Source organism: Dermacentor andersoni, chromosome 2, assembly GCF_023375885.2.
Source record: "Dermacentor andersoni chromosome 2, qqDerAnde1_hic_scaffold, whole genome shotgun sequence".
NCBI lineage: Eukaryota > Metazoa > Arthropoda > Arachnida > Ixodida > Ixodidae > Dermacentor > Dermacentor andersoni.
This window is the reverse complement of record NC_092815.1, coordinates 82755780-82776864: the sequence shown is the minus strand read 5'-3', so window position 1 is coordinate 82776864 and position 21085 is coordinate 82755780. Positions and strand designations below refer to the sequence as shown.

Here is a 21085-nt window from a genome sequence, read left to right as displayed (position 1 = left end):
ATGATGCGTTTCTCAACGTTCGCACGCACCAGCGCACCATGCATTTTGCATGCCACCCCAGGCTTCGCGACGGCGACGCTAGATGTCGCCAAGTGCTCTCATGGAAGCGCGAAAGAGGAGCCTCGCTGCACTACACACATGGTACATAACTCGTATCGACGGTGGCAATACGTTGTGTGGCTGTATCGACTACATGCTGGGGCATTACCGCCGACAATCATTGTGATATGGTATCCGGCAATTTTTTTATACAATGCACGTTTTAGAGCATGTTTACAATGTATGTTAAAATTTTGGTGTAGGTGTTATGATTCTTTTGAACATCTCTACATTTGTCCTCGCTACAAATGGCAGTGTCATGTTTTGCTCCGCGTTTTAAGAAGTGAGTAAAGAAGAGGGACTTGATTATGGAACTTTTTTCTTCTTCTATCAGTGCCCGAACAGCTGAAAAAACGGGGCAAGAAAGCACGAACTGCTGCCAAGTACTGTTATTATCGTTTGAAATCTCGAAAAGGAGAAAAAAGATAATGTGATAATATACCTAAGGCAGAAGTAGGAGACCGGACCAGCGTCTGGTCTCCTACCTTGCGTTGGGGCGAGGGCAACAAGAGAATAAAACAATAGCGGAGAAAGCTATTGCACGCTGTTCTTGCACGACGGTGTTCTTGAAGGCGCAAAAACGACCTCGAGTAGTCAAAGGTGTTCGCGCTCATGAATCATCAATGAGGACAGAAGTCTATTCAATGTCTTGTGGACTGACGAATGGTCACGTTGATCCTCGAGTGTCTTCTGAAACGGAGAGTAGTCAACTATCCAATCGCCTCAATCCGTTATAGGCGTTGTTTTCCCAATGCAAATCGGGAACAGCAGCACAATAGACGGCGGACGTTGGCTTTTTCGCCGCACATATCGCAAGTGACACTGGTAGCCTTCCTGGTGAGTGTGTCCTGACGAAGACAACGCCTAGAACTGCTGCCGACCCAGGTGTGTAGTCTTTTTAGGGCGCCGCTCTAAAGGAGGTAGACAATTAAAACGTGTGCCGTGGTGAAGGCGCTCAGAAGAAGGCTAACGAAAAAGGTTGTTTGTGCGTTATAGGTATAAGCAGCACCAGATCGGCCATTGAGGAATGATGGGAACACAAAAGCCAGTGCGCATCAGGGGCTGAATTTAATATAGCTTTTCGTTCGTAAGCGCTCTTTTGCCACTGGCTGGCCGGCTTCGCTAATGATATGCCCAGTATTAGGATTGGCTGGAATTTGCTCTTACGAACACTGCTATCCGTAAGAGATCTTTCGTGAATATGAGCCCAAGGGCCAAATTCGCGAAGCATTTCGTTCGTAAGGGATGTAGGTCATTGCCTGGCCATCTTCATTAATTAGATGTCCAGCATCAGGATTCGCTGGCATTTCCTCTTCAAAACAATTTTAGGGTAAGAGCTTGTAGTTAATACCGGCCCAGATACTGAGAAAACGAGGAGGAGAAACTACAGGTATGCTTAAGGCAGAGGCGAACCATGCCCAATTCGCAAAAGCTTCTCGTTCGTAAGTGTTCCTTGCAATATGGCTGGCTGCCTTCGCTATAGTAATATGCCCAGTATGAGAAATGGCCGGAATTCGTTTTTGTAGGAGCCGATTCCATCTCGCAATTAGCTCGTAAAAGATTACTCTTACGAACAGTTATAATGCAAGTTTTTTTTTTTCTGAAGCACAAGCTTCGTGGTATATTCGCCGTAGCTGCGCCGCTCTAAAATCTTTGAAGTTCTCACACGTATGGGAACGAGCATTAGATAACGCTCGTAATTTGGTTAGATTTGTTTTGTTTGTGTATTATTCGTATGTATGCCAGCAATGACATTGTTGCCCTAAATATTATCGCAGAGGAAAGGCAGAGAGAATAGTAGAACCAAGTAGGCCCTAGCGGGGTTTTTTTACTCCTCAGTAATATTAGTGCTTACTAATCGCAAAATTTAACTTTTACGGCAATGTAAACTTTGGTACCTTCGAATAAACATCTGCGCAGCACATGGCCTCCGTGTGTCGTGCAACAACATAACGGGATTTGGTACAATAGTACGCGCGTTGTTAAGATAAGAAATTATTGTTTCGTCCGTAACGCGAAGCGGTCCCGCAGTGGCTGGCGAAAGATAATACCCAGTAAGCGTTAGACTGTTTCGTGCATTTTTTATTGTAACTAACATTCGCAGGCGCGAGCTAATCGTCACATACTGAAATGTGAACGTGTGCAGCGCGAAGAGCGTAATATAACAATAAAAATTAAAGACGTACGCAAAGAGAAACAATGATTACAAGTCCAAGTCTTTCGTACTGCATCATTGCAAACGCGGCAAAAAGGAGTTAAGGGAATAATGCGAAGTGCGTAATCAAAAACAAACTCAAGATCAAAATTGAACCAACTAGTATTATGAAGCCATTATGATCGCCAGCCTCAACAACGTAATGCCCTTATTTAGGCACCATCTGATGTTGCGAGAATTCCAAAAGCCAACATGCGGCTATACTTGAACTGCGCGGTCTCGCATTACCACGCGCCTTCGAGGATGTGGTTAGTGTTATTGCTTCCTCTTCCTCAATAATATTCACCCATCGTGTTTAATATTACCGCACGCCTTTACATTCCTTAAACGCTGTCTTGTTGTTTTGTGCTCCTATCAGTCGTTCTAGCGATGCCGTTTATCTTTTTGCTCTACGACTCTTTTTTGTGTTTCTCGGCTGCTCTGTCGTGACTCAGAAACCAAACTCTGACTTGTTATTCAGCGCACGTGTTCCTACCATCTACCGTTAAGTCTCGCCTTGCCGCTTTATTTCATACATGATATCACCTCGTTTTAGTCCTGACTCGAACTATTGTGTCTCAAAATTGTTGGCAGGCGTTCACTAAACCATGGAAAAGAACCGCCCTTGCAATGCATTAACCAAGCCGTAAAGTATAAACTCCACCGCGTTATGAACAGAATCCGTGGCTACGTGGTGCGGCGGACACGCCGAATGCCATTTCCGTCACCGAGACGACGATATGGCTTGGGCTGCTTTCGAATGGCCGGAATTCCGCCCATTGCTCCACTGTAGACTCGACTTAATTGGGCCCGAGCAAAGCAGGTTGGTCATCAGACCAGTATTAGTTTGCGGTAACGGCTGAAGTAAAACGCGTTCCTTCTCTTAAACAACAGCACCAAATACAATAGTGTGCCTTCTGCAATATCCTGTCTGGGTTGAGTCTCTTGAGAAATGATTAGTTTCGTATGGTAAGCCAGGTCGATCAAAGCGAACATACAGCTTTGTTTCTGCGCCAATAAAGCTGCCGCAGGGGTGCTCGCTATAACGAGCGTTCGCTGTACGAGAGAAAAATATCGGACTCAAATTCACATTTGATTTGTCGGAGCCTACGTTTTACTCTTGTTAAATTCAGTTTTAAGTTGAAATTCAGGTTGATCGTCACAAACCCTGATTATTTGGTTTGGTTACATCTGAAAGGGGCCCCGTCGTCTTTCGTTATTCCTTGCGTCTTCAACATCCAGCCGCAAAAGGAAAAAAAAGAACGCATATTGTTCAATCTTTTTGGAAACGGATAATACAAGGTAAAACAATGTAAGCACTGTCAGGAAGTGCTGACCCGGAAGAGGACGTGATTATAACGGACATGATAAGCGCTGTTTTTAACACGTCCTACTCCAGTTTGCGCTTCGCGACTTGAATGTTCCACAACATGTCCGTTTTTCTACCATGAAAAACGGCGTGATGTGTATGTTATAACTATAAAACTACAACGCGAAACGTTCTTCTCGTTTTTTTTTTTTTCTAGTAGCGTTACTTACAATGGTTCGCCAAAACCGAAATTACCAGCGGTGTTCATCTTTGACGCTACGAGTGTGTTAGGTACTCCTAGCGGTCGGGTTCTCCACTTTGCACATCCCCCAGGGAGAAAGCTTTCGCTAAAAAGCCGTGGTCGACGTAGAGAACTCAGATTGACTCTGGAAACTAAATCGTGCGTGGTTCTGCCCCTCTAAATTATTTTGTTTTCTTCTTTCATTTGGCGTTTCTGAGAACCAGACAGTACGGGCGGCCTCCCTCATTTCACATTTTACTGGTACCTTAGCTTGCTGTCTTCTCTTTTAATACATCAATGCCAGAAATGGTCTGCCGCTATCCGAAATTATAATCACCAAGATTATTGCTCCAACTTGTTTTTCTTTTTTACGTTAGTTCATCTTCGCTTTTCCTTTTTTTTTCCCTTCTTTCTTTCTTACTCGCAATTTCAAACAAGGAAATAATTATCTATCCGGGATAAGCAGGAAAGAAGCGATGTCGAGTTCAAGCTTGAGATTTTCTCTACTCTACAAGTGCGTAATTGCGGAAGAACAGCGGAGCAGTTCCCTGGGGACCGAAATTCGATTTATCCACGTGTGGTGGTGCACGTAAAATCTTCACAATTATATATATATTGCCTTTATCATATTCTGTGGGAACAAGATGACGGCACGGACCAGTCCCCACGCTTTTACGTGGTCTGCGTTAATAGGACACGAAATAAAAGGGGAGCCATACGCTGGCTGCTGGGCGCTGTGCAGTACTCGGCGAGCTGGATTGAGCCCGAGAAAAACGGGAGGTGGTGATCGCAAATCCGGGCCCGTATTCGCAAGAAATTTCTTAAGCTAGAACCGTTCGTAAAAGTCATGCTAGCGAGTCGTGATGTTCAACGCATTATTGAAGTAGGCAGGTGGCAAATAGCAAATGGCACTTGCGACCAAAAGGCCTTGCGAATTAGATTTCTGGTGCCCCTCAAGAGCGACCTCTGATTCGCTACGCGTGGTTTTATTATGATAGCCAGGGAACGAGTGCCGGCCTACCCTGCATGGTTAATTCCTCGCTGAATGTAACTGCTTCTGCGCATGCCAACCCCTCATTACCATAACCCAATTTCATATTTGTTTGCAGGGGCATATTATTTATCAAAAAACAAACAGCAGGGACCGAATCCTCAAAGCTCTTAGTAACGATTGTTTGCCATTTAACGGCCTCCCTGGCTAATTTGTCGAACGTTGCGATAGGCTGGCGTGTGCCCTTGTGAATATTTCAAGCAGAACAGAATAACGTTCTTTTGTTGTTGTATGCACGCGGGCTCAATATGTCGGTGTGCTCAATAAATATTTAGGTTGATAATTTAGGTGCTGTCTTGCTGTCGACTTTCTTTGTAACCATTACATGCGCGTTGTTTCCATTAAGAACCACTGCAACTTCGTCGAGCTTTCAATACTTCGCGAGCTGCAGTTTCCACCAGCATGCACAGAATTAGCGAAGCAGAGCCCGAACCGCTCTTTTCCGCGCCACCGACTTACTTCACTTGCGCCGTCGGCGCGTATGGAATTGTTCCGGAAAGAAACCGTAAAACGGGGCAGAACCGGTCATTTCCGCATGCGACAGCGCCAGCAAGATGGGAAGACTGGGATAAACGCTGGACCGAATGGTCGGGACAGCATGCCTCTTTGGCTCGATGTGCGGTTTGACAGTTGTCCTTCTTTGTCTCTTTCTTTTCATTTCGTTTACTAAACCGATCTATCTTATTTTGCTTTTCTGTTCTTATGTGACAGAAGGAAAGTAAGAGTTCGTTTATAGTGACATTCCGAGCTGCGGGAGCAAAAATATAGCGCACCGAAGGGTCGCATCGAGGAGGTGCAAAAAAGGAGAACTGAGTTCAGTTTAACGAGTAAATTTAAATGTCGTAGTTGACGTCCGTGTTTAGTTACAAATACAGTGCTTGCCGATAGAGCAGCCGGTTTTGTAGAACCTATGAGCAAATGAAACTGGAAAAGGTAATGTGAGACCAAGGTAGCATCGGCTACGTTTACTAAAAAAAAAAAAAAGAATCACCGTCGAAGCACTGGGTACAGATGGTTGACCAGTGAAGCTGAAACGTGTGGCCCCGGTGTTTATTAAACGACGCCTTGGTAGCCAGCGGGATCCTCGGTACGCAGTTGCTGCTTGCGCTCGTCTGAGCGAGCCTGTTCTTGTGTCCGGGCTGCAGCATCGGCACGGCGTAGACGAGCTCGTTCCCGGTTCTGCTCGCGGCGTTGCTGATCCAAAGCTGCCTGCTCCTCAGGAGTACTAATGGGGCGTGGCCTGCCCATTTGAGAGCCGAAGAGAAAATGCTGCGCGCGCTCGGCTGCGACGGAGAGCAATGACGTCACTACCGGCTCCGCCAATCGCGCGCTCTTTCTTTTTTCGCGCATGCGCATTCAGTTGCGCCAGAGGAGTTTTCGGCGTACAGGAAACAGGCGGACGGATGGACGGACGGAGAATCGGCTAGCCACATACATCTTCGCTGTAAAAAAAAACAAAAAAAAGAACGGTCAGTTAAACATGGTAACTTACATTAATTATACGTAGGGTCCTTCATTTTCGGGAAAGCAGGGAGAAATTGGGGTTTTTGTTGCCTGGCACGAAAACCTGGTACAAATAGGAGATTTTGTTGTCTGGCAGTCGAAAGTTCGAGATTTTCCTGGTAACCTTTGTAAGCAAATATCACAAGCAATGGTCTTATTTTGGACACAACCGTTCTGCTTAAATAACCGAAATCACTCACAGGAACATGTAGTTATGAAGACAGCTGCTCGCAAATCATGTGAAGCACACATATATACAAATCCCCGTTATCAGGTATTATTAATACACTTAAAAGAGACAAACAAACAGACACGGGTTTGGCGATACTTCTTTGAACATGAAATATATTTGTGCAAACGTCCTCTCAACGTCACGTCTACCGTTAGCATTGCAGAGCAACGTTAATGGTTTGTTAATTCGTATTCTAGCGCATTACCGCCTTTTAGACGTATGCGACGCGCAAGAAATGCGGGGCAATGCGCCATTGTCGTACTCATGCAAACGCGGCTACTAAAAATGCAACAAGATTTCGTTCAGTCAAGGCTTACAGGCATAGAATATGGTATATATATATATATAAGTGCACGTTTCGCCTGTTTGTCAACCGCAAACGAGGCATAAGCCATATTCATATATCAATAATAATAATAATAATAATAATAATAATAATAATAATAATAATAATAATAATAATAACAACAACAACAACATATATATTGTCCACTTGCTCATAAAGTTGAGCACTGTTCATAGTTTTTTTAACAACTGAATTCATTATTACTTTGTATAAAAAGGCAAACTTCGGGAAGCAATCGGGTTTAATCTAATTTTCATAAATTTTGTACATGGTGAAAGAAGCGGCAATTTACCCGAAAACGAAGGACTAATTATACGTTGGATTGGGAGAGTAGCTACATTATGCCAGTTACATTACGCAGCCAAAAATTTAAGTGACTCAGCATTATATGTATAATGGACTATAAAAGCAATGTGCTAAGTTTCATCCGCCTGACGTAATGACTTAAAGCGCCTGCTTTCTTTTGGCATGGCGAGGTTCATAGTTACGCTGCTTTGTGCGATGGCATGATGATGTAATGTCCGGGATGGCGGTAAATAATGTTCGGACGAAGCTTGCGCCTGCTATTCGTAAGCTTGCTGCTGGAAAAGAGCGAGTTATTTCTTTAAGTTGAGTTTTGGAAGCTTGAAATGGGCATTGTCCCTCCATTTTGGTCCCGTCGAAGGGAAAGGCTGCAAAAAAAGGGAAAAGATGCGGCTAGCGGGATGTAGCCGATGACCCTTGCTTGAGGAGGGAGGCACAACGGGATAGTTGGTCGTCAGCGGCGGGTGACTATCGCGGTGACGGCACAGAAGGCGCAAACGCCGTATTCCTCATGCACTGCGCGTGACGTGTCCATTGTGGGAACCCTTTTCTCAGACCGTGGCCGATTGACCGTCTTGGAAAACCTTTTCTGGGCAATCGTTTACTCGACAGGTGTATACGCAAGCCTAAACTACCGCGTTGACAATTTTTGTTGACATATGGCCTGCAATGACTATGCTACAGATTTCTTTTTTTCCGAAGGTCGTAGGTTGGTAAACGAGATTGGGATGAGGCGACGCAGCAGAAGTCAATCACCCTGTCGTTTTAGTCTGCAGGTGCTGTCTGCTTATTAGTCTCTTAATTGCGCCCATTAGCTGGACCCTGTTGCGGTACGCGAGGTACGATTTGCTTTCGCGGAACGTACGATTGCCTTGCGTTTGTAACGGTCTCCCTTGTTGCATTTTTTTATGTCGTTTTTAGGGGGAGGAGCAAACTCCTTAAGCCATAGTAGAAGAAAGGGGGCGTAGACGAGGCCCAATGCTTGAACAGCTGGCGGACCACTCACAGGACGATTCTAGCACACAGGATTGTTGACTGGTGTGCCGGCGGACCGTCCTAAAAGCCACTCGGTGACGATTGCATTGTCAATGTTCGGAGCGGGGCACTGAGGGGTAGAAAACGTGGCCCGTTGACCCGACCAAGCGTTCTGGGATCACGATACCTGCGGGGCTCTGCACCATCGGCTCTGCCGGTACAGTGCCGCCCTATGTGTTCCAGTGCCCCCTTCTATTGCTATGTGCGTCTAGTGCAAAACGATGTATATACAAAGCTCCTTCAAGTTTCGTCTGTGCCGGCTTCTATCTATACGAAGCCTCCACCGAAGCTAGCGCTGCTATTCCTAGCGGCAGTGTTGTTCACTTGCGGAGACCGTCTCTTGCGGTGCATTTCGGGCGCCACTGGATCAACACTGGATCAACACTGGATCTTTACTCTTATAACAAAGATTGTATTTCAGGATGAACGAGAACATCGACCATGTAGAGCCTTTGTAGATTTTCTGTGTACAAGAAAGGCGAAAGGAAGGAAGAAAAAAAAAAACAGGAAGCGCGTTCTGATTATAGGCATTTCCTTTTACTTCTCTCTCTTTATTCCGAATCCCATTTTCTTTGCATTCCAGTATAGGGTAGCATAGCGCAAACAGTGCACAATAGGAGACCCAGTTAAGCTAAAATTGCAGCGAAACTGGTGGCATCGTAGATGGATGTCATCGGCGCTAGAATTGTACGCCGCAATACGAGACCAAAGTTATGACTTCTGTTCGCTATTTATTGAACTTCTCTCTTTCGCCGCACTACTCGAGACGAAAGAAGCACTCCTGAAGCATGTACAAAGTACTACCTCTGTTCCTAATGGTTTCGTATTGGTTCTTTTGCTTGGAAATAAACTTTATTAACTGCCTGCCTCGTCACCTTGTCTCATCTGCAAGCGGTCTCATAATCGTCTTTTTCTTTCTTTCTTTTTCATTTAGGAGCCGTGCCGTCCGAAGCGAAGAACACGGAGCACCTGCTGGCGCTCACCGTCCTACTGCTGCTCCTAAGGCAGGCCTCGCTATCGTGCACCTCTGGATGTTCATCCAAATGCCGTGAGTCTGCCTCCTCTCTCGGAGTAATCGTGACCACAGGAGAAGCAGCGTGATTCAAGGGGCAAATTGGTCAGTTTTCGTCTCTCTGTGACGGGTTTTGCGGGAGAATCGCGAAAGCAACAACCTTACACTAGTTTCAGTTCCTCAGTTTGAGTTCCCAATTTCACTTTATTATTCATTCGGCAAGCAGTCATTACGTGCAAACAGCGAGCAGACCAGGGTCCCAAAGTCAGCGACTGCAGCTCGGAAAAAAAAAGAAAATTCTATAGAATAGTGGGTTAACGCAGAAAAATTAGAAAAGTGCAGGGAAAACAAATGGACGCGCAATATTCAATACATTGGCAAGCGAAAATAAACAAAGAAATACAGATATCAAAATGCATAACTATACAGCAGAACACATTGTCGGGCATGAAATTATTCACAAGAAATAAAACATTTCAATTCATGTTTGAATGCATTCAAATAGCATAATTCCTTAAGTAATGTGGAAAGTTATTCCATATTTATAACGCTGAAAAAGAGGATGTCATTTTTCCATAGTTGGCGTTACATTTAGGTAGCAGAAAGTTGAAATTATGCGCAAACCTAGTGCAGTTGGTATTAGCGAGTAATCATCAGTCTACAAATTCGTAAGGAAGCTGTGTTGTATTTTATATTTCCAGTACGCCATTCGTTCCTGCATTTGCTGCGGATCTGATCCTACAGACGACTTGAGAAGTAGATGCAGACTTTATTAAAAAGAATTAGTAGTCTAAGGTAACGATAACTTTTAATGAAATATCGAGCGACATTATGGCCTGTTCAACTACTGCTGTAACTGCGAGGGATGGACGTCCGTTTCTCTTTCTCTCTTTGTGTGTGCGTGTGTGTGCGCGCCTGCATGTATGCTGTAGCATACGGTATCGCTGCGGAATAGGCAGTGCGCTGTATTCTTTGTACAACATGACTTCCTCCAGGTCATGACGTCGTTCAGGTGTATGCTCCTGTACCGTTGCCTATACCGCGCATCTGCGAATTGTGGCACGGACGCGAGATTTAATTGGTCCTGACTTTTTTATTCTTGTATAGGAAAACTGGCTGCGCAGCAAATAAGTGTGGCCAAGGATTGAAGTGACTCGATCATGAACAGAACGTATTTTTTCCTCTTCCCCAAGCGCGTACTTGCTAGCGACATAATGGGGTTCTTGTTTGTAAACATGAAGCTTGTCCGTACATTTTATTCGTATGGTAGGGAACACTGTTTCAATACTGCTGAACCCTTCCGACAGCATTTAAATGCGGCCCAATTTCATATGAAAGGAGATCACGGATGAAAGTAAACAAGAAGAATACGTTTGGAGATGGTTGAGCGCACGTAAACAACAAAAGCAACTAACAAAAATAAACAAATTATTGTTCGTGATTCAGTGACGCCACAGATAACGTCGCATGCGCGTGCGCCGTCATCTTGGTACACAAGCAGTTCGGCTATCCTGCTCCACGATAATGTGTTCGCCTCGGCCTAGTATCGAACCCGGGATCTTGAGGTTAGAAAAAGAGTATAATAAGCACCGATTCCTTGTTGATTCCCCGCAGCCGATAGTTGGTCAAAAGTTATTCCCAGTGATGAAGGTAACTTCTCATCTACAAGACACAAATTATTAATTGTGAAGGTAAAATTGACGTCTGGTTCAATATCTTTGCATGTGTGCGCGCACTCCTGTGCTATCTCGTTTTCTGTTAGTAGCGGAGCAAATGCTTCTAGCATAAGAATGAGATCCCGTTCCCCGCAGGGAGAAAAACGTTAGAGAGTCGGGCAAAATACAGTGCCGTGGACTGGGGTCGGAGAGTGGGTTCATTATGGCACCACCCAATTGCAGCAACACGGCGCGGCAGCAGGAGCTTTTAATTCGCCGCAGGCGAGCGGAGATCGAAGCAGACGCTCTCGAGGCAGGCCGAAGAGGCGACGATCGTTACAGTCACGGTCTTGAGGAATGCGGAGAATTTAATTAAATATTCGAACGCTGCTATCTTCGCCGACCGGATGGAAAGGAGAGCGTCGGTGGCGTCGAAAGCGGGGAGTACGCTCTATCACCACCCTCCTGCGGGTTACGCCCCTGGCCCCACGAAGAAGAGGTGGCGGAAAGCGTTGGCCCCGGGGCGTGAAAAACCACCGCATAACCGAAATGCCTCGTTACTCCTCCCAATGCCCAGAAGTGGTGGGTGGGCGACGGAGGAGCACTTTGGTCCACCCCCTCGCGCCGACTCCTTGAAGCGCGCGATTTATGGCGACTCGTTAGTGATCGCGTTATAGTGCTAAAGTGCGCGTGCTTGACTCGAGCGCCACTGGTTTCCGCCTTGGCGAGAGGACGCGAGACTTCGCTCTCAACGAGGAAAATACTTATGCGCTATTTTAGCGGGGAGCGAGTGCGGGGGCATACCTGGGAGTATACTGATCTCCGATTCGATCAATTTCTTGCAATTCGTCGGGTCAGCATCCCGGCGATAGCGGAGACGGGGCGGTATCTGAGTCAACGACGTAAGGCAATGAAAAAACAAAATTACGTAAAATTTAAATAATTGTTACGAAGCAGGGCCACCTCGGACTTGTAATCACTTAGCAGCAATTGCTACAGCCAGATGCGTGGGCAGAGCAGGGCACTCAGCCTATAGGAAACTGGGCCAGTGTTCGTAAAAACGTTCGTGCGCTAAAGCTGTTCGTGATACTATATTCCAGCCAATTGTGATGTCGAACACATTATTAGTGAAGGCGGCCACTCAATGGCAAAGAGCACTTGCGAACAAAAGTCTGTCTTAAAACTTCCCTTTCGTAAAGGCTGTTTGTCTTTGGGCTGCTTTCTTTGCTAATCTTATGTGGCTAATCAAGATCGACCAGCACCTTCTTAGAAACCGCTTCATAGCGTATGGAAGTGTTTGTGAATATGGGCTCCAGGTTTTTACTATACCAGATACAGATTATTGCAACAAAGACTAAATCATGTCCCAAATTAAAGACATTGTTTTCAAAAGAAGACATGTGGTTGGGTTTTGGTAATTGCTCTTTTTATCATTGTGGCAATTAAATAGGTCGACCTGTGCTCATTGATGCTATTGACATGCTCGTTGACTGGAATGACGCAGCAGAGGTAGCTCGTACTTTAATCCCTCCGCGGCTGCCCAATGTACAATATAACAAATAACAAATCCGTAAGAATGAAAATAACGTAGGTTTATTTAGTTCTTGTAATCGAAGGTACATCGAAGGTTGCAGACAACTTGGCAGTTTTAACAAGGCATAAACTTTTGATGTTAAAATTCGCAACTCCATTAGGAAAGGTAAGCTGAATATCGATCTGTCTGGACCCATATGAGTCCTTTCTTCGCGTTGAGCGCGTGTACAATGGGCGTTGTCAAAAACGCACTCTGCTATCACAGAATTTGATCCATCTTTTCGCCATGCTTTTATTCGGCGTTTGCTAGTTCAATTCCTTCTAGCGAAGCAGGTCCCAGGTTTCAAGAATTTTCTCGTGAATACTCTATAGTCTTCGTGCATAGTGGGATAATCATTACAGAAGCATCTAAAGATGGCCACTAGACAGTTTTATTTTACCTGTATTACAGGAATACGTCGCGCCTTCTAAGAATGCCCTGAAGCAGAACACTAAAGTATTTTTGCGAGCAGTACACGAAACATTGCTGCAGAAGACGGTGCAGCCTTGTTTATTTTGACAATGGGTGAAGGAACCTTAAATGAATGCATTACTCGATGCGTATAATGATACGAACTATGAGGATTACGGTAGAACTTGTGCTCGCAGCGGACGACGATAAGATCAGTTGCGGAGAAGCAAATGCAAAATAGGTCGGTAGACTAAGGCGCTTAAACGTGGGCAACTTCGCATTTCGCGCAGCAGATCAATATCCCATTTGATGCACGGACATGCGCTATCTGATCCCAAGAGGTTCCGAATTAATTTCCTTTTTTTTTTCTCTCTCCGTTCTTGCCGGTCATTTTGTCTCTAGCTCGGAAAATGTGCGTGTTGTCGTTCCTAGGGACCTGGCCTCGCTGGTAAAATGCAGTGATTCCTACGAGGCATTTCGTGCAGCGCAACTATGGTCAATCTCCAAGCGTCGCTATAGTTTGCTATGGTTAGAACATCTGGTTAGGTTTATTGGACAAGCACAACGGTACCCATAACGACAGCGGTACTTTTTTTTTTCCGGTGGCGCAACGCACAATATCAGTTCAACAGTTGAAAGCCGTGTGAGTAGCATGCTGAATGTATTGCATAGACTCGGGAAATACATTTCAAAAAACAATGACGTATGTGCGGGCGTCGTCATAGTAACACAGAAGTTACGATTCCATCCGCAGTCAGGGTTGCCTATAGGTAGCGTTGCATAGCGTCACGCTACCTGAGTGCCAGGTTATACTTATTCGATTCCAGACTACGGAGGCCGAATTCTGATAAGAGACAGGTGCAGAAATAATTAAATAAATAAATAAATAAATACCGCTTGTGCATCTAGTTTTGAATTCACGTTAAGAAACACCAGGTGGTTGGAACCAGTCCGGAGGCTCCATGGCGTCTCTAATGCCTGCTTCTTAATTTAGTATGTTATTCGCAATCAATCAATCAATCAATCAATCAATCAATCAATCAATCAATCAATCAATCAATCAATCAATCAATCAATCGATCGATCGATCAATCGATCGATCGATTGATCGATCAATCAATCGATCAATCAATCAATCAATCAATCAATCAATCAATTAATCAATCAATTAATCAATCAGTCGATCAACCGTTCGATCGATCGATTTCGTTACTGAATGGCTTTTTTAGCGGCTACTGCGTGCTTTTGCATTGCAAAACCAGTGTTACCAAGGCTCCATTAAGGTGCTGGTTTTATGCGTTTGAACAGACTTAAGAATCCGTTTGTTGACTTGCTTTGCTAACTCACCCTCGACATTAGGCAATCAAACTGCGTTGTGAAAACATGTATGAATGATTCACTGCCGGCGCCACCGCACCATTTAATTTTTAAATATCTGCACAGTACGGATCAGACAAACTACCATTATTCGACAGTGGCACCGTTCGCGACAGAAATGAAGCAGAAGGCGTGCGTACGGCCTAAAATATAGGCAGCCGCATGTGCCGGCCATGCATTTGAAAGTCTCTTCAGTAGATACGTTGCAAAGATCACGGAAACTGAAACGCTATCGTGTAGAAATCAGACGATCTGCATTTTTTTCCTTTTTTTTATAGGTTTTCTTACATACACGACATGTACACTGACGAAGGAACACATATTCAAAGTCAAATAGTAGGATTTTTTAGATTACCTTGAGTTTAATGTGCGCCGAATTCTGAGTAGGCGAAAGTTTTTGCATTTCGTCCCCATCATATTGCGGCCACCGCTGCAATGAATCCCACCCGGGATTTCGGGTTCAGTAGTAGCCACTGAGCTGCTAGGTCTGGGTGACGAGCGCGTATTTAATTTATTTGTGCCTTCACGCTAGGTTTAAATGAAAACCACTCCAACTCCCTTCTCTCTGAGTTTTCCGTTCATAAATTTCGTTCGCCTTGCGGATTTCCGCAAGCCTCATTTTGCTCATTGAAACATAAACATGTTTCCAACGTCTCCCTTTCCCCGAAGGAGAGTAATGTACAATCAATAACACCATATTCAATTAATATATGCGGAATGGCTTTTATGTCAATAGACATTCAACTATCAGTTGTGTTTTGATAAAGGCTTAGGCAAATATTTTTGTTCGGTCAGCGGTATGAGCGGACGAACTATAGTCCGATGTTAGGTGGTGTCTAAATTGACGCCCCAGAGACGGTTTCCTCTGATTAACAAAAGCATATCTCGAAGGCTCTGCTTTTGCGGGCTGCGTGCGGCAAAAACGATCGCAGAGCAGGAAACAAGTCGTGGTCGGCCTATATTAGACATCACCTATTCAAACACGTGCATTTGTTTTATCTCTAAGTTGTAGAAAATAGTTCATGCATACCGCTGCTCAGTTCTTGTGCCAGTTTGAAGTTCTTTTGTTTTACGACATCGGGGAGGCGGTACGTGCCAAATTGTACATGAGTGGTAAGGATAACGGGCGGGGAAAAGCAGTGTTAAGGCCCCACCACCCACCTCGAAAACACTAGGGTACAACAAGCAACGGCACAAGCTCTTACGCAGAACGCCTTTAAAGAATTTCAATATACAGGATGTCTTTCCTTATATTTTAGCGGCACCAAATTTTCGAAAATTGCCTGCGGCGTATAGCACAATTCTAAGTCGTGATCTGAATTACTCAATGAGACGGCCATTACTTCTACGAGAAATCAAAACGCTTATTTCATTAACCACTAAATTTGCGCTAATTAACTTTATAATTAACTGTTAGACGGCGCATATCTTAATCTACGAATTGTTGCTAGTGAATTCGCAAGGCGTACCCACTTAGAACAAGTTCTCTGGACTGCACCAGTTTCAAGATATTAATTTTCAATGCGTCCGACGAAATGTATATATTTGTGTTCCTGTTACTCGTACGCTTCGATGCTTAAAACAGCGGCTTCCTTTTCAAAAAAAGTAAATGGAAGACCAATGCATTTCGTCGGACACTTTGAACGTTAATATCTCGAAACTGGTGCAGTCCTGAAAATTCGTTCCAAGTGGATACGCCTTGCGAACTCACCGGCTTTAACTTGTAGATTGAAATATGTGCCGTAAATGAATTAATTAAACAGTTACTGGCGTAATCATGTTAGTTATTCAATTAAGCATTTTCATTTCTCGCAGAAGCAATGCCGGCTTCATCGAATAATTTAGATCAAGGATTCAAACTGCCGCAGGCAATTTTTTTTAAATTTGGCTCAAATAAATATAAAGCACCCTATAATAAACATCTATAACATTTACAATGTTCTACAAACATCTACAATGAAAACATCTACAAAAGATTAGAAAGGTAAACTACAAACAGCCATTTCTGTACAGTATAAAAGAACGTTACTAAAGTGTATGTTCAGCAGAATATATTTATTATATCGTTTCTTGATAAATCACGTAAACCTTCTTCAGTTTATTCAATCCTATTTGTTATGCTGGTTAGGAAATATTGCAGTAGCTGGGGACCGTAATGCGTTCGGGGTTGTGTATTAGGTCAGTGGTTCGTGTGTCTTTTTAAATGAGAGGTCGAATTTGCTTTTCAAGTAGCTAAGGTTCGTATTTGTATGTGGTGTTGAATAAGTTCGGATCTAAGAGCTGTAAAAATCCGGTACTCATAAAGAGTCACAATTTCTAGTACTTCAAATTTCTCAAACTGATCGGATGTGTGAGTATTGTACGGTAAACCAGCAACAGAACGCTAGGGTTTCTTTTCTTTTTCCTAACTGCTAATATTTTCAACGATTTTCTAGAGCAGTAGCTCGCACGAAAAAGCACGAACGTAAATGAGAAGAACAATGGGCACTGTAAAGCATGAGCTTTTGTAAAACGGGCAATGTATATATAGACTGGTACTTTTTCAACGAGCCCACGACTTTACGGAATTTGCAAACAATATATACAGTATGGTATACCGATGAGATGTGTTCATCAAACGAAACACCGAAAGTGTTCTGTGTATGAAGAAAGTTCCATATCACCTTTGTTAAGGTTTAATGAATGAGACATATCGTGTAATGTTGATTTGGCACGAAAAAGGGCGACTTTTGTTTTTTGAACAATCATTGTGTAAAGAATTCCGTACAGTTCATTTACATTACATTTTGTATAATATATCATTCACGCAGTCTATGAGGCTTTCTACATTTGTTCCTGAAAAAAATCACCTTGTATCGTCGGCGTAGATTACATATTTTACAGAAATGCTCACTCTTATAATGTCACTAATGCAAAATATTAAAGGAAAACGAACCTAATGCACTTAATTTAGGCACGCCATACCTATTTCGCCTCAATGCATATAATTCTTGTATTATAGACACACACTTAATGTCGATCTGTTAAACGACGTTAAATTAAAGATAAAACAATGCTTTGAGTGCCAAGGGAAGGTAATTTTCGTAATAATGTTTCATGATTTATTCTATTGAAGACGTTTGAATAATTCATGTATATGCCTAATGTAAGATTTCTAGCCTCTATATTTGTTAAAATCAGTTATTTCTTTATTGTGAAGTAAAGCGGTTCGGTTTAAAGGCCGCGCCTGAAATCATATTGCGATGGCGTTATCACGCAATGATAATCGAAAAATGCAAAGAGCCTAATAAATATAATTTATTTCATGCCATTTAAAAAAAAAATATAGGCTCTAGAGAGATCGATTCATAATTATTTAGGCTATTTTTGTCGCCACTTTTGTGCACAATTGTTGATTTCATGGTTTGCGAATTTTGAGCAGGTACAGAGCAGATGGTATGCGGTGCGAGATTTTTTTGCTACAATTTTAAGGAAAGAGCGCACGTCTATTTAGTGCCGGCCTGATATATCGACCACGCATTTCAAGCTGATAATATAGCCATCAGTATTTCGTAAACCTAATTTTTTTTCTTCCACCATTTCGGCTCAAGTACGATACGACGTGACTGTTTACTGGCAATCAAGCACATCATTCTAAGCGGTGAGCATTATCCTAGTAAGGATTACAGGCATCCGATTCAAGTTGTTTAATCTTTCACAGCATCGCGCGAGCTTTCGATGCTTCCTAAAGAATCAAAATTTCGTCAACAAACGCGTTGCTCTAGAAACGCCCAACATGCTAAAGCGGCACATACGTAATCTGGTTCAATCCACTAGTGTCACTGGGAAACTAATGCCCCGAATTTATGGCACCACTAAGGCGATAAACTGCAATGAGCGTAAATAATCGATGAGAAAGTTCCAGACTGCACTCGTTGCGGTCAAATGGTAGCTTTTTTTTTTTTTTTTTTTTTAGAACAAGACGGCCGGCAAGTTGCAGCAGCGACGGCTAAAACAAGCTGACGGGCTTTGAGTTTGAGTGTGAGTTTGAGTTTATTCAACCACATGGCAGGCCAAACATGGAGGCGAGTTGCTTGCATTACCTCGATTGAATCTTCAAAAAAGTGTTGCGTTCTGACAAATATCAACCTTAGTGCTTTCAGATATGCTCACTTTTCGAATGAATGTGGATTAACACGGGCTTTTTCCCCCGATCGACCTCCCGTATGCAGACAATATAACTAGTTACGTATTAATAGCAACTAATGCGTTATGCAGCACGCCTCGAGGGTGGCATGACGAGTCTCCAAGAACTGCGACATATAGCAAAGGTGCAGAACATTATGAAAACTTTTCAAGTCAGGTGATCAGTCTGCAAACAGTTGAACAGTGAAAGTAAAAGAGGCATTTACCCTCGCATTAAAAAAAAAGTAAGAGACGAGGATAAAATGGAATCGACGGCGCGAGCACCGACTTCAAACTACATTATGTTTCAGACTGACGGGGCGGGGGGGGGGGGGGTATAAGCGTGTGTTTGACGCACAGTAGAACGAAACATTAAATATACAGTGCTACACATTAGACAAATGAAACCAACGGCATATTCGCAGTCATCTTGAGCCATGGAGACAATTTACTTATGGAGCTATGGAGCTGCGTTTACTTATGCTATATTCGCTTGTCATTTAGGACCGTGGCGGAAGGAGATCTTCGCAACAAAGATGCTGATATACTCTGGACGCCGTGGCCGATCGATTTTCTTCTTTTGTAATTCGAATGCGGGCTGCTTTCGTTCGATACGCTATTGATAGTTCGGCAATCCATACGTGCAAGCGCCGCAGTAGCGTCGTTTTTCATATATCGCAGGGTTTCTTCAGAGCTCGGAAAAGAAATCGCCACGTAAAAGACAACGTCATCGAAACAACTCTGTTAGGTATTTCTGAGCCCGCTCCGCAACTGTTCAAGTACGACTTAGACCGTCAAACAAATATTGTAAATTTTGCATAATAAAATGCAACTAGTTAGCTAGGTAATTAAAAAAAAATGTTTGAGTAACGTAGGATGACTACAAGCAACATGCTGCTGGCCTCATTCGTTTAAGGTATACACCACTATATAGTTTTAAAGTTAGATTCCAGTTGCGTAACGCACCCGGTAGTTGCATAAGAAGGATTAAAGACAAGATGCAAGAACCACAGGCAGTCGAACAAGTTGAACCAGCGAAGAAACAAACAAAACAAAAATGTTAGTCTATTTTACACGGCATCCACGTCTGGCATTAGGAACTGTAGTTCTGTTCTCGATAAGGTCACTTAGGGAACGCTAACTGATAATGTGTCATAGCGCCCCATTTCGTCGGCTTCTATGATCTCCCTCGTGAGCCTGTTTTCGTTCCAGCAACAATGGAGCAGCACTCATAGTTGGTTTCGCAGCCAAACTCTTTGCAACGCGTGGCAAAATGGCCCTCTAAAGGAGTTCATGATCCTGTAAACATATTAATTGTAAATCTGAAGAAATAAAATCCACTTATAAGTCAGTGCTCGCCCTATTGTCCTCCTTTTTTATTATGCCACAATAAGTTACCAACTAGACGAAACCAGCACTTTGCACTATTTGGAAAACCCCATGCTTGCAGAGTTTATTTTGCGGCCTTGAAAAGCAGTGGTTCAGATGTCACTGGAGGTATCTGGCCCCGCTAGTTACACAACGCACTTGTTTTAACGTCAGCTATATAGGCATGGTGAACTGAATGTTGTGCGAGATTTTGCATTGCGAGTGGGTTATCTACCTTTGGACAGCGTGCTGGAGTGACTCATATTTAATGTGGAGCAGCCCGCTTTTCCTCCCGACCGTGAGAGTGAAGCATTACGAGCCCAGGGATGGCGGAGCCTCTGTACCTTCCCTCTTCCCTCTCTCTACAGACACATAACCCCATTAGGGTTGCACAAGTAGCTGTTTTGCCGCACTTGAACTTAGTAAGCAGTGCGCTAGAGTGCTGCCGAGTACTGCGCAACAACGTCTCCCAAGTTGCTCGAAGTGCATTCGGGTGACTTTGTCAAGACACTTATGCAGCCTATAACGCCTGTGTAGTTTATAAGCGTTCTACGTTTATAAGAGTGCCTTCTCTCACCACTGCCACCAAGCCACATTATTCAGCTCGTTGCCCGGCTACTAGATGCCGCAATCATCACCGGCATTCTGCTCGCGATTCGCGCGCCAGACATTATTGCATCTAGGAATACCAATTTAGAGATGACGCAGATGGTCGATTGCAGGGCACGAGATCGAGAGTGCACCCCGAACATTGTCATGGCAACGCCCTGAGTGGCGTCACACACTCAAATACTTCCATTATTGACGTTCGCAACAAAGTACATTATTAAAACGGGCTTCTCCCCAAAGCATGTAGCAGAATGAGAAAGCGACCTTTGACGACGACGCGCACAGTCGAGTGGCCTACACAAGCGCTCTGTGCGGCTTTTCGGAGTGAATGCCAGTGCAATAGCGGACACGTTAAGAACCATACAGCGGATGGAGCTCACTGCTCAACCGCGCTTTACTTCTTTTTTTCTTTTTAACTTTCCTGCACTGCACGCCTAATAAGCAGCAAAGCGGACGCGCACAGTGGCGTATACGCGGGATTGATTCGCGGAGTACGTTGCCAGCCTTCGTTTGATTGGCTGTCAGAACGTAGCGGTGCTTCAAAAGAGTTACACTATGGCAATCATTACATCGCATTCTCCTGTTTGCCTGGCTCTTGAATAA

At 43.9% G+C, this 21085-nt stretch overlaps 1 protein-coding gene across 1 annotated transcript in view; it reads left to right on the top strand.

The window, feature by feature from the left end:
• Positions 1-21085, top strand: part of LOC126541755 (hemicentin-2-like) — a 317951-nt gene that overhangs the window by 260033 nt on the left and 36833 nt on the right. Inside the window, exon 11 of the mRNA XM_050188683.3 lies at positions 9248-9361. Within this exon, the coding sequence (XP_050044640.1) occupies positions 9248-9361 (114 nt within the window). The remainder of the gene's footprint in view (positions 1-9247; positions 9362-21085) is intronic.